General features: G+C 39.4%; 1 protein-coding gene across 1 annotated transcript; it reads right to left on the minus strand.

The window, feature by feature from the left end:
* LOC109228881 (xyloglucan endotransglucosylase/hydrolase protein 9) lies at positions 5,891 to 7,931 on the minus strand. Its single transcript, XM_019394124.1, has 4 exons — positions 7,694 to 7,931; positions 7,499 to 7,599; positions 6,824 to 7,017; positions 5,891 to 6,508 (listed from the first exon to the last, which is right to left on the minus strand). Exons 1-4 carry the CDS (start codon positions 7,860 to 7,862, stop codon positions 6,076 to 6,078), a joined length of 897 nt encoding a protein of 298 aa, XP_019249669.1. The 5' UTR covers positions 7,863 to 7,931; the 3' UTR covers positions 5,891 to 6,075.

The following is a 14,848-nucleotide window of genomic DNA, read 5'->3' on the forward strand; positions in this document are numbered from 1 at the left end:
TCCCTTGAGGACGATTGTTCAGTGACATTGAAATCTGGCCCACTTGTACCTCAATATTTTTGATAGCCGCATCATGTGCATCCACCCTTTCATTTATCTTAGCATTGGACCCAATAACCTGCTGCATCATTGCTTCCAGTCTTGCAAACCCGTCTTCCTGTCTTCCACCCTGCTGCTGCTGAGGTGGGTGGTACCCTTGCTGCTGATTGTTGTACCCCTGTGGTCTAGGATACGGTGCCATGTTGTTGGGAGGTCTCATGCCTCCCATGTTTCCGGCGTTATACTGTGGCTGAGGTGGCCTGTACTGCTGCTGAGTCTGCTGACCCCAGTTCTGATTACCTTGCCTCTGACCCCCATAGTTAGCCACATAGTTCATATCTTCAGGGTGCTGATGATGATGATCATGCTCTGTATTCCAAGGATTACCAATTGGCTGGCTAATGCAAGATGTGCACAAGCCCCCATTGGTAGTATCTACTATATGAACATGTTGCTTCTGCCCTGATTCCTCCACCTTTTTGGTGAGGATGCTCATTTGTGTCAAGAGAGTCGCCATGTTTTCAGCCATTGTATTAGAAGGATCAAGAGGCACTGAGTGCACCACTGGAGTGATAGGTGCATTCCTAGATGTCCAACCCGAATTCTGCGCCATCTTGTCAAGCAAATTCTGACCTTCTCTCCAAGTCTTGCTCAAGAATGCCCCACCAGCCGAGGCATCAACGATATTCTTCAAGCTGTCTGACAGTCCCATGTAAAACCGTTGTCCCAACATCTGTTCTGGAACACCATGGTGGGGACACATAACCAACATTCCTTTAAACCTGCCCCATGTCTCGTGTAGTGTCTCCATTGGTTTCTGTTTGAAGCTCACAATCTCATCAATTTGTTGAGCGGTCTTGTTGGGCGGATGGAACTTGTTGTGAAATTGCTTGACCAACTCATCCCAAGTTGCTATAGAGTTTATGGGAAGCGAGTTTAGCCAAACCTGAGCAGCTCCTGTCACCGAGAATGGGAACAATAATAGCCTGATTGCTTCCGGAGTCACGTTCGGTTGCCTTTGGGTTTTGCATATAGACAGGAAGTTCTTTAAGTGTTGCTGAGGATCTTCTGTTTGTGTCCCAGAAAAGAGTCCCTTGTTCTGCAACAAGTGTAGCATGTTATTTGTGATCTGGAACGATTCAGCTTGTATTGCGGGCACAATAATGGCAGTGGCCAAATTGTCAGCTGTGGGTTGTGCCCAGTCATAAAGTGCACCCTCAGGCACAGGAGGTGCCAATTGCTCATTCCTGACGTTTCCGTTGGGGTCGTTTATGTCGCCCATGTCAATTTCAAGTCGGTGTGTTTGTTGGGATTGTTGAAGTCTTTTGTTTGCACGATTCAATGCCCGGAATGTCTTCTCGGGGTCTGAGAGTCCTTCAAGTAGTTCTCCAGTCCTCGTAGAATTTCTAGGCATGCACCTGTGTACCCAGATCAACAACTGTCAAATTTTCAATGAAAAAGTTGGTAGAGAGAAAACTGACTACAATAAGAATCTTTGTATTTCTGTCAATGGCAATTGATAATTCTGTTAACTCCCCGGCAACGGCGCCAAAATTTGATCACGCCCAACTATGCCTTATAAAAAGGACTCTGCGGACGTTGCAAATATAACCCGAGTATTACGCCCAGGGTCGAATCCTCAGAGAGTTAACCTATCAACCACTATCTTCAGACCCACTAATTCTTCAGAACCAGCTTCCCAAATATTCAAATCTCAGTTGAGTGTTCTTTAACAACTAGCTTGCAAGTGACTAAATGGTTGTAACTAAATTAATAAGGTTGTAAACAATTATGAGGAAAAGCTAAGGCAATGATTTCCCCTATTGATGGAATCCCTTCTGTTTATGCTCATACAAATTTACCCACACATCTCTATCAATCATGAACGCTAATCTTACCGCAAATCTCACCCGAGTAATCACAGTAATCTACTATTGCACTCTCCCGAGATACACTAGCTTACTTTATTTAGCACAATTCACTTTAGATTACACCCAAGGCTTCGTTATCCCTAATCCCGCCTGTAAACCCACAATTCTAGATTCCTCTAATAATCTAGGATTGGTGTTGTTCAATAATACCCTAAATATGCACTCTTTTCCAAGTTATGCACACTAAATAGGCACAGCTAATTGAGGATCCTATCAATTAACTACAACGAACACGAAGTTGAACAAATAGAGATTAAACTAGAAATTGGTATTCACATAAACAAGAAGTTCATCACCCAATAGGTTCCATCAACGCCTTAGACAAGGAATTTAGCTACTCATGGCTATGGTAAAATAAACTAAGATTGAATTCATCATAAAAATCAAAAGAAAAGAAGAAAGATGTTTAGAGTATTCTCTCACAATGGTTTTCCCTGCTAAGAAACCTTAAAAATCAATACATGCCTCTCTTGGGCGAAGTCTAATGTTTTAAATAGGGTTTAGGTCTAAAAATCCCGTAATTGACACTTTGGTCCCCGAAGTTTCTGCGCCTGCCGCGGTTCTGCCGCGGTCGCGGTAGAACCGCGGCCAAACACCCTCGCGGATTCTCACAACTTCTGCAGCTGCTTCCCACCGCGGTTCTGCCGCGGTCGCGGTGGAACCGCGGTGGATCCAGTATTCTGAATTCTTCGGCCTGTTTTGCCTGGTTCACTTGGGAAATTTCACAGTTGGCCTCTTTTTCATCACTTTTAACTCCAAAACTGCTCCTTAGCCTTCCTTATACATATATCACCTACAAATCATGAAAAGCACTAATAAGAGCATTTTCTCATCACTTTTAGCATTAAAACTACACAAGAAGGTGATTATTTACGGTGTAATTATAGTCAAATTCACCTATTATCAAATGTCCAATTGATGTGATCTGCAACAGCCACATTAATTAAATGCATCTTTCATTTGATTAGCAAACTCGATCGAGCAAATGCTCCAATAATAATTATTTTTCCACTACTGCTTTTCATGATATCTACAACTTTGACAACTATTTATATGATTAATGTCATAAGGATGGGTCTTATATTGATTGAGAAAAGCTATTCTCCAGTCCAGATTAATAATAATCACTTGTGATAAATTAAAGTATTGGTGTTCAAGTTGATTCTGGAATGGTGTTGCAAGAACTCATAGTTAAAGAACTTTATGTATAGAAGATGAAATGTAGGATTGGATTATTTTATGGCCATTCCATTAACCTTGGCTGCAGACCAGCAATTTAGTCGAATTTCAGAGAAATTTTTCGACCTTTCTATCTATCTAGTCGCGCACGTAACATGTAAAACATAGAGTACTAATAAGAATTGAATCAAAATTAATATTAATGCGAATTCACATTTAAAATTTTGATTTGATCAATATTTCCATCATCAAAGTAACTTTTAAATAATACTTTATAGTTCAAATAATAAAACGGGACCAATTGACAAGAGAAGGCGGTCACAATACCCAAGAAGTCCATGCACAAACATTATAACACCCATAATACAGTAACATCATCCGGTGGCGGATGTAGCATTATGAGTTTATCTGAACCTATAACTTTTGATATATAAATATATGAAAAAACTACTAAAATCTCTTTAAATCTTATAATCGAACCATAATTTCAACAGTACAATGACTTTAGTTGCTGAAACCAGTTGAATCTGTTAAATTTAAATTTTCAATCCGCCTCTAACATCATCTATGTAATTCACACATGCCACCAACCAATTCAATTAAGGTGTAGTCACTATTATTGATTCATCGACACTACTATTTTGTTCTACTAATAGGGTACTCCAACACTGAAGTGACCACCTATTAGGTAACCTTCTTAATCCTGTAAAGAATCTTAGGCCCACTCAAATAATAATAATAATAATAATGGACCCAGACTTCTTTTTTCTTGTACCTCGTGGGCCAAGATGCAGCCCGTGAATTTTGAGCAGGACCCATTAGGAATTACAAAATTATAAAATTACCAAATTATAGCACAATGTTCACATGGAAATGACAGCATGGCTTTATTTCCGCTTATGCCATCTCCACCCCTACTCCACTACATTTTGGAGTAAAAAATAGAGGAATTTTGCTCCAACTCACCTCTAAATTTGATAAAAATTGTTCGCGGTGCCCTATTTGGTCGTCCCCATTTAACTTATACCCATTTTTTTTAAACTTTTAACTTTTACCCACTTATTAAATAACTTCAGCCCCCTTTCTCCTCCTCCTTCTCCTCCTTCGTTTTCTTCTTCTTCTTTCTTCTGCTGCTATTGGTGCTACTATGGAACTTCAGTTCATGGGATGATTGCCATAAATATGGTCTATAAAATTGAAAAGTAGGGAGCCCGGTAGTTCTTATGTGAAATTTTCCCTATTTTATCTGCTTTGGATTGGATTGTGCATAGATAGATTTGTTAGATGATAACAGTGGGACCGTGTATTTACATTTTTGCAAGCTAGTTCATTTTTACGTCCTTTCTTCACGCAAATCGTCTACTATCTTGAACTGCACATACTGTGAAGCCAATGGTTTGGAATATGCTTCCTTTAGTAGTTAAGTTTCTGGAGCTGAAGTTCGACAGTTACAAAACAAAAACTTCAGCTCTAGAGCTGAAGTTCGACAGTTACAAAACAAAAACTTCAGCTCTAAGTTCGCCAGTTACAAACAAAAACTTCGCTAGTTACAAAAACAAAAACTTCAGCTCTAGAGCTGAAGTTCACCAGTTACAAAACAAAAACTTCAGGCCCGTCTACTAGAATGCTGAAGTTTTGCGTGATTGCATTTGCTACTTCAGGCCCGTATGCTGAAGTTACGCGAAAAAACGAGTACGCTTGCAATTTTTTTGCAAAGCGGACACAAGTTAAAACGTGACACAAAAAGCGGGTGTAGATCGCAAACCCCCCCCCCCCCCCCCAAATTTGCCTCCATTTTGGAAGGTCTAATAACGTAATAAATTTGGAGTGACACTATTCATCTACTTCATCACTATTTTTTATTATTTAATCTTTTTAAATTATCATATTATATAATTTTACATCTTAATAGGTGAAATCTATAATATTAGCATACAAATTATATTATTTAATAATTTATGGTATAAAATAATTATATTTTAAATGGTTATACAAGAAAAAGAAAACAAACAATGGAATGGAAAATGAGTTTATCCCTTTCAAGGAATGGAAGGAAGGACTTATCTGGGAGTACATGCGGACTTCAATGGACATGACAGGCCTTTTGGACTGGATGCCTGATTCGTGTAACCGTCCGACTCTCAGAAACACATCACAAATTAGCCTTGGAACCGAGAAACCTTGCCCAGGACTGTGTCAATGGCAGTGACTATGAGGATCCTCTTTTCGATCAATGGCGCCCTTTGCCGGTTTTCACCAGTTGACCTCTCTCATTTCTCTTCTTACCATCGCCTTATAGTGCTCTTTGCGAGTTTTCACTAATAAGACTCTCTCATTTCAATTTCTTTACTCCCTATCGCCTTACGGTGCCCGTAAGGGTTTTCATCAATAAGACTTTCTCATAAAAAGAAAAAAAGATAGGATTTATTTAATGGAAATAGAAAAATAAAATTTAAATAAAAGATAATAATATAATATATAAGAGAGAAGAATGTAATAAAAAGATTATTTTTTTTTAAGTGAAAAAATGAAGTAACAGTGTGAATTATTCCATTTTGGAGTAAAGATTTGAATTGAAGGTTGAAGATGCCCCTAAATAAACCATATTTTGACCGCATATATTTGATTTTGATTAGGTTTCCATACACCTGGACCATATCAATAATAGAGGAGCAACAGTTGGTGATTTGGTTCCACCCTTAATCAATAAAAGTGGAGTAATAAATGATACATTGGCCAAGTATAGAATGCATATGAAAAATACTCCATTAAAAGGCATGAACATTAAACAGAGATTAAATTTTTACAAACTAAAAGTAGATAACCAAAATTATGTAACAACATGGAGTTCATGTCTTTTTCTTTTTTTATCTTTTATACAATGCAAGAGTGAACCCCAATTCCCAAGCAGAGCAACAGATGTGGACTAGTTGCGGGTCTTGTGCTGGTGGTGCTGGCACTCAACCGGAGCAACAGGGAACCTAGCAGTGTCTGTGCAATAATCATAGACCATATGGTTAGCCCTGACCCAAATCAACTGATGGCTCTGGTGCAGACTCAGCTCAGACATTGTTGGTTCGTCCCACCAATACCTTTTCTCAGTACTGCTGCTGCACCGCTTAGAATTCTCAGCAGCTGCAACAGTTGCTGGACATTCACAGCCATCAATCTCAAATCCTCTGTAGGATGCAATAAAGGGTGCATGTGACCAATCAGTCTTGACCCTTCCGCCTTGTGTAGCCCAATCATCTGCATTCCATATTGAACTGTACACACCCATGGGTTGGTCCTTTGGAAATGGAATTCCCTTGTGCTCCAAATTTGAGTGTACACGAACTGGGGTGTCATCTACTAAGAATCTGAAAAAATCATTTGAAATTTTTAATTAGTTAGTATAAAAATGGATATAATGTAAGGATCAATGAGAACTTTAGTTTATGTTATTTGAGGTTATCTAGAAAAGACATTCTGAAAATGCACGATGGACCCATTTGACATATCAAGAAAAAGGAATCTATCTCTCATTTTAGCCATTTCTTTTAGCTTTTCAATTCTTGAAAATCAGCACATTAGCCTTATACCATGGTTGGAACTTGCCCTGTCTCATTTATTTTAACAATCTTTCTAATTTAATGTGATAAAACAATAGGAATAATAATAATAAGGAGACTTACACAACTTGGCGTTGGTTCCACAAGATGGAATAGGAGTGGAATTCCTTGGATGGGTCGAACCAAAGGTTCAATCTTTGTTCTCTGTTACCCACACCATTTACGTACACATTGGTTTGTACAGAGTATGGTTCGCCAGTAGTGTTGCCTAGAAACTCAAAATCAAACTCATTGTGGGTTGGTCCCTCTGATGACATCTGCATATATATCACAAGTAAAGATACTTATCAGCAAACAGATAATTTCAAAGGTTAAGTAGTCATAGCTAGATTTACTTAATAAATAGAATAGTTTCTACATTTGATCACTCAAACTGACATTCACCAATAGAAAATAATTGGACAAGAGGGGAGCAACTATTTCCTGGATATGACGAGAGGTGAAAAGGAAGTAAATGCTTGAGTTATTGCATTTCAAGATGTTCACAAGGAAACAATGACCGAATACATGTACTGAATTTGATATAATGTCACAGTACGACTAATATTGTCGCCACCGGAAATTTCATTATTAATGGATTCAATGAAATGGACCAGTCATTTCAACATTTGTTAATCTTAACACTTTTCTCCTTTCTCAGCACAATGAAAGATTGTTACAGTTTATGTTTAAGTATTGTGTTTGGGGCTAGAAACTAGAATAAACTACAACTACCGAAGGGTAAAGCAAGAAACTTACGTAGAAAGCAGTGACAGTTCCAGCAGAGTCACCTTCTACAAGCTTAATCTGAACAGTAACTTTCCCAAACATATACTTGTTCTTTGATGAAAATCCAGCACCTGAAATTGCATATAAAAACAATGTCACATTATCAGCTTATACTAATATTTTTTTAACTGAACTTAATGGACAATATTAAATATGTCAAAGTACCAGAAAGGTTGTCCAATTTCATCCTGAGAATTTCTCCTTCATTTGTCAAATGGTCTGTTGCCCAGCTGGGCTGATACAGCTCCTCAAATCTTGAAGAGCTAACCAAACCAACCAACATTAGAGAAATACCCAAGAAAACCCACTTAAATTCCATAGGAAAAGACACCATTTTTCACAAGAATTTCAAAGATAAGAGAAAGCAGCCAAGTGCTCAGAAGTAATCTGAAGAGGGACAAAGGGAGTGGAGTGGCTTTTATAGCCAAACGGATCAGGCTTAACCAAGAAGCCAGAGTGCCACGTCAACATGCATTTACGTACACATCACTGTCCAAGTTGGAATCGGTCCTCAATGGGTCAGAGGGAAAAACTCAAAATATTATAGCCGTTAGCACTTATTGGCTTAGCTGGATTAAAGTTGGTCCCATGGTAGGGAGCAGCACAGTAGGTCCAGTCGCTGTTGAGAGAAGGATGGGTACATTGGCTGACCAATGAAAACTGCACACATGAAATATTACAGCTGGTCACTGCCACTGTACAGTTGTCATTGGCAGTAGCAGTTAAAAAGAAGGAGATATCTCTTTTCCTTTCAAAAAGCAAAGTATTCTCTTCGCGTGTAGTGAAAAAAAGGCCACAAGAATGAAAAATCAAGATAGGCTTATCAAAATGACCTTAATGAGATCTACGGTATTATTGCAGTGGACAGCTCTATCAAATTATTTCGCATAAATACGTACTTAAGTATGTAAAAATACGAGCAAAAAATATAGTATTTGTATGATTATCGTTATGGAATTATGGTTAATATTAAACTTGTAACTTCCTCCAAATAGATAGTCATTGTTAACAGTAGCAAACCCAGGAATTTCATTTAGGCTATTCAAACTTGAAAGAAATTAAAAAAAATTCGATAAAGGGTGTTCAATATCTGTTATATATCGCTAAAATCTAATATTTTACCTATATATACTGTTTAATTTTACGATGAAGGGTAGTCAGTTGACCACCCTTGAGCCTACGTAGCTTCGCCCCTGATTGTTAACAGAGCCGAATGTGGAGTTGCACCGCCGAGTTCAACTGAACCCAATACTTTCGACGCGTATCATAAATTTATGTGTAAACTTTTACTAAAATTGTAGTAATAAATAGTAGGTTTGAACCCATAATTTAAAAATACAATTGGTTCGTAACAAAAAAACTTTAGAGTTGAACTCACAAAACTTAAATTCTGTCTGCCTCTGCTTGTTAACCGCATGAACTTGGTTATTAGAAAATGTTTAGCAATCATAGATATTATGAGGTTCTCATGTGGTAGTACGTATCACTTCATTCCAATCTCGATTTCGAGCTGTGAAATGGTATCGTCCTTGATAATGAGTGTTCTACCATCAAAGTAGGATATGGAGACACAAATTCGGATTAATCGGGTCATAAGTAAATATCGGACACCGGATTGAAAAATAACAGTCAAACCTTGAAAAACAATAGAGAACCTATGTAGAACTGAAATGTCACGATCCAAAATCCGTTAAAGGTCGTGATGGCGCCGGACACCATTGTTAGGCAAGCCAACACTAAATAGTTAATTCAATTCTCGTTTTAGTATTTTTGAAATAAAAAATTACCTTCAATTTAACCAGTAAGAAAATGAACTTTACAGAATAAATAATAATATTTTTCCAATTTCAATACTAAATATCCCATAATCAACCCAGAACCTAGTGTCACAAGTGCATGAGCATTTACTAGGAATTTAAAATGCAATAATTGTCCGGAATACAAATTTGGACAAAAGAGAAAATAAAGTACTCTGAAGAAGACTCTGCTGGCTGCGGATCATCTCATAAAATGCAGTTCACCTAATCCTCCGTATCCACCACGTCGTTGCGCCCACAAGGCCACTAGACATACATGTGCCTGTACAACAAAATGTACAGCAAGTGTAGTATGAATACGAATACAACATGTACCCAGTAAGTATCCAATCTAATCTCGAAAAAGTAGTGACGAGAGGTCGACTCCGACACTTACAATGGCCAACAATAATATACCGATAATATGATAAATTAAGGATTTTATAAGGCGACTGTAAACTCAATAACATGAAGCAGGTATAAACAATTCTTTTGATAATAGGAGATTTCCAACTTTATTTCCATCCTTTAACAATTTATATCTCCGGCCAATGAGGCCACGTCAATTATCAATAATTCCAAAATAATCAACTAAGTCATGCGCAAATCATGCGAGGTCGTACGGTCTGATCCAACATAAAAGTAAAATGTGCACTGCCGAGGGTCGAACTGCGCGAATCATAGATGCATCTAATTACCCCGCTCGCGAATCATACATGCGACGCGGTCAAACATAAATTTAAAGAATTACCCTGCTCGCGGATCATACTTGTGATGCGGTCAAATATAACTTTAAGGAATTACCCCGCTCGCGAATCATACTTGCGACGCGATTACACATAGATTTCTTAAGTTATTATAATACTCTTCCACTCTTTTCAAAATACAAAATTCAAATGAAAACTTTTAAGATCCCAATTATTCCTCAATTTCAACTCCTTTCAAAACATTTAATAAGCAAACTCAATCTCGCTGCTTCTCAAGGCAAGCAGTAAACATAAGTCAATAACAATATCAACAAGGCATGATGTAAGCCTAAACCTACCCGGACATAGGCATAGCTAGTAGCTACGTGCGGACTCTCGTCACCTCGCGCGTACCTAGCCCCAAAATTGAAGCACAAAATATTTTATTTCACCTATGGGGTTAATTCCCTATTACAAGGTTAGAAAGGAGACTTACCTCGCTCCAAAGTTCCATATTCGGCTCCCAAGCCCTTTCGATGACTCAAACCAATGCCCAACGCTCCAAGACTAGTCAATAATCGTGCAAACCCATAAATATATACTCAAATACTCATTATAATCCAATTTATAATAATTTCTAACCCCGATCAAAAAGTCGATAAAAATCACCCTCGGGCAACGTGCCCGGATTCCGAAAATTTTTGAAAATAAACTTTACACATAACACCAAGAACTCAAATATATAACTTATTCCAAATTCTATGTCAAATTTCGTGGTCAAAATCCAAGAATATAAATTTCTAGGTTTTTTCTTCAAGGCCCAAAATTTCTACCAATTTCCATGCTTAAATCCGTATAAAAATCATGTATTTAACTTGCAATAGGTGGGAATCACTTACCTTGACGTAGTTGAAGAAGATGGACCTCCAAAATCGCTCCAAGACTGGCTCCCATGGAGGAAATGAAGTGAAAATGAGCCAAACCCTTGTTTTATAGAGACACACTTCCCAGCCCGCACTTCCGCATCTGCGGTCCACCAGCCGCACTTGCGGCTCCGCACCTTCGAAAATCCATCACACGTGCGGTTCCCTCCAAGCTAGGCAAAATCCGCTTCTGCGGTCCCCCACTCTGTGCCTTCGCACCTGAGGGTACCCTTCCGCTTCTGCGACCCAGCTGCCCTCTTATTTTTCCGCTTCTGCGGAGCTCAGCTCGTATCTGCGGGCTCGCAGATGCAGAAATGCCTTCGCATCTACGGCCACCTAGCTCTGACCGAACGTCGTTTCTGCGACCACCTAGCCCCCACCTGCAAGCTCGCTCCTGCGGCCCTCTTCACGCAGGTGCGGTTACACCAGATGCGTAGCTGCTTCAGCTCTTTCTCCCAACTCAAATTCGATACGTTAACCACCCGAGGCCCCCCGGGACCCCGTCCAATCACACCAACCAGTTCCAAAACACATTACAAACTTAGTCGAGCCCTCAAATAACATCAAACAACGTTAAAACCATGAATCGCACTCCCATTCAAGCTTAATGAACTTTAGAACTTCAAACTTCTACATTTGATGTCGAGACCTACCAAATCACGTCCGATTGACCTCAAATTTTGCACACAAGTCATAATTAACATTACGAACCTACTCCAACTTTCGTAATTGGAATCCGACCCCGATATCAAAAAGTCCACTTCCTGTCAAACTTCTCAAAAACCTTCAAATTTCTAACTTTCGCCAAATGTTCCCAAAATGACCAACGGACCTCCTAATCCACTTCCGGATGCGCTCCCAATACCAGAATCACCATATGGAGCTATTCAGAGACTCGGAATCCCAAACGAATAACGATAACATTGAAATGCACTTCAACCCAATTTTATGAAATTCTTCCAAAATGCTAACTTCCACAATAGGCGTCGAAACACTCTCGGGTCATCCAAATCCCGATCCGGACATACGCCCAAGTCCGAAATCATCATACGAACCCGTTGGAACTTTCAAATCCTAATCCTGATGTCGTTTACTCAAAAATCCAATCTTAGTTAATTTTTCCAACTTAAAGCTTTTGAAATGAGAATTTTCTTTCCAATTCAACTCTGAACTTCCCAAAATTCAATTCCGACCACGTGTACAAGTCGTAATACCAGAAGTGAAGTTGTTCTTGGCCTCAAATCGCCAAACAATGCGGTAGAGCTTAGAATGACCGGTCGGGTCGTTACTTTCTCTCCTACTTAAACATACGTTCGTCCTCGAACGTGCTAAGAGCTGCTCTAGAGTTGTCAGAAATCAATATTTAACACCTCGTGCACCTACCCGTGCTACCACAACTCAATTGAGCATATCAGCTCCAGGTAATCTAAAGATTTTCCCTTTTACTTAGCTAAATAGGCCTTAGAGCTCAATTCCAACATCCAGATTTCTCTGCCAGGCCTGCTTCCATCATACGAACACCGTATCAATCTCTATGCGATGTACCAAATACATGTTTGCATACCTTTGCTGAATCCATACTATGCACTGCATAACCGTAATAACATCCTTTGATAACAATAGCCGATATTTCACGAATTTGGTGCTCGCAATGCACCTTATGACATATATAAGTCTTGTTCTAACTCTTGTAGTATTGCAACGATGGAAGAGATATGCAGAAACTCATGATCAACTGCTGAGTCAATAATTCATTGAGTTCCTTCTCTTGACAAGATCCATTGCCTCATTATGAGCCAAATAACTATATTTGCTCTTTAATATACTTCATATAAATTCGATCGCACTGATCCCAATTTCAAAAATCTCGTCTCACCCGGTACATGTTTCTCAGGCGATGGGCCACCTCAGACACTGCAAAAAGCCTCATATGATGCCACAGAGTGCTAACAAACCACAACCTTGAATGTGATACGTAAGGAGAAATGAGCTTTGGAAAGGACTTCCCAACCCACGTAACTAATTTAATAAGCAAAAAGATGTTGTGAACCTTCCTCATAAATGAGAAGCAAAACACACAAGAATAGATATAGGAAACTGTACTCAACATCACATTGTTGCGGCGTGCAACCCGATCCACACATGATACTGTTGCGGCGTGCAACTCGATCCATCTATGATACCCTTGGCGGCGTGCCACCCGATCCACACATAATAATCTATAAAGGAAATACTAACGAGCTAAAATGCTCATACCTGTGAAATACCGAATATCAACCACTAGCATGCGAAGTGCATAATACAAACCTTGGGGAGACGGATAGCGTCATGCACTACAAAACTCAAGCACAACTAAGGTGCGATATATGATCTGAATCTCGAGAGCCATCCTACTCACATAACACCATCGATACGCGGAACCTCAACGCGTATGAAATCATTAAGCCGTTTCACAACTCACACGGCACAATATAGTATTACATGAAATAGGCGGCGACGAAATAACATCCAACTTCCGAATACTCCTCCACAAGGACCGCTATGCTAAAATGAACACATCCGGCCCGATATAGAGCCCACATTCATATCTAGATCCATCCACGGACCTCAAGTCGATTCTGACCGTACTGCACTAGGCTAATAACCTTTCAAGGATCCAGTGTAACCCTTTTTTTCCCATGACACACAAGAATAGCCGCCAAATCTGAAACAAACATCCTCAGTTCACAACCAAATGAACCGAGCGCCCATCAGACATAAATTCTTACATCAACGATAGTACCAAAATCTCCATACTTGGTTTCCATCTTTAATCATTTAAGTGACTTCCTGTCAAACATATACAACCTTTCCGTGGGACACACTCCCCCGACCTTCCGCACCAGACAACGAGTCTGCACATCCATACTACCGGCCACACCAACGCTGTAAAGCGATTTAAGAATACGCAATCAGTATGCAAAGCCTCTTCACACCAGACACCGATCTCAGGTGACGCCAAAAATAATACCAACTGACTCTAACCATCTGATTCTTTTCTTGCTCATCCGAGCTCGTGACTTTTTTGTCAACACCGAACCGAACCCTTGATCCTCAACTTCCAAATCCCATGCTACTCACTGTACTTAATCATGCTAATGCGCAAAAGCACAAAAATTTTATCATAACTCCTGAACCACTAATAGGGTAAACACTTCATCATATAGAAATCTTTTACTCAGCTCATTTCAAGAGAACCATTGCAACACGCAGCCAAATTGCAATAATCGCAGAAATACAAACCTCGAGTAGTGGTTTAAACCACCATAATCCTTCCGGGATCCTTCTAAACATAACAAGCCATAATATTCGAATGGTTCCAAATAAAGTCAATTACGGCGGCCATCAAGCCCCGCACATACCGCCACAATTCACATATATAACTTAACACGCTGAAGGAACTGATCATTGCCACCATCGTGCCAATTCAACCGCTGCTAACCGATCCGACTTCTTCTAATTTATTCTTAATTTGCCTTAGAAATAATAATAATAGCTTCAATCATAATCTGCTGCAAAAGCTCGATACTCAACAATACTATAGACTCGAAATCCTTAGGCACCACACTTTAACCTTTGAATCCACTAGGACCGTTGCTGAGAGTCGCTTACTCTGACTTGCTCCCAAATATAATCAACTACAAGGCTCTGCTAGCACATGAACACTCTCTCAAGGAAGCACCTGGCTGTATCACCTTTCTTGTGAATCACCTCTACACGAAGCATAAATCCTAAGTCTTCCCAAAGCCTGGACACAATTGACAAGGCCAATTATAGCATACATTCCTCAAATCCTTTGCTCAAATCACCACTGATATTTTCTTCCATTAGTCGTAATAACCCACCAATATGCCGATAACTAGAAACCTCACAAGT

Source organism: Nicotiana attenuata, chromosome 7 (genome assembly GCF_001879085.1).
Source record: "Nicotiana attenuata strain UT chromosome 7, NIATTr2, whole genome shotgun sequence".
NCBI lineage: Eukaryota > Viridiplantae > Streptophyta > Magnoliopsida > Solanales > Solanaceae > Nicotiana > Nicotiana attenuata.

Bases quoted from the DNA above. Each gene is read 5' to 3' on its own strand.
- LOC109228881 (XM_019394124.1), bottom strand. From the start codon at position 7,862: ATGGTGTCTTTTCCTATGGAATTTAAGTGGGTTTTCTTGGGTATTTCT. The intron at 7,600-7,693 runs GTACTTTGACAT...ATGCAATTTCAG, and splicing joins GAAATTGGACAACCTTTCTG to GTGCTGGATTTTCATCAAAG. The intron at 7,018-7,498 runs GTAAGTTTCTTG...ATATATATGCAG, and splicing joins GAACTGTCACTGCTTTCTAC to ATGTCATCAGAGGGACCAAC.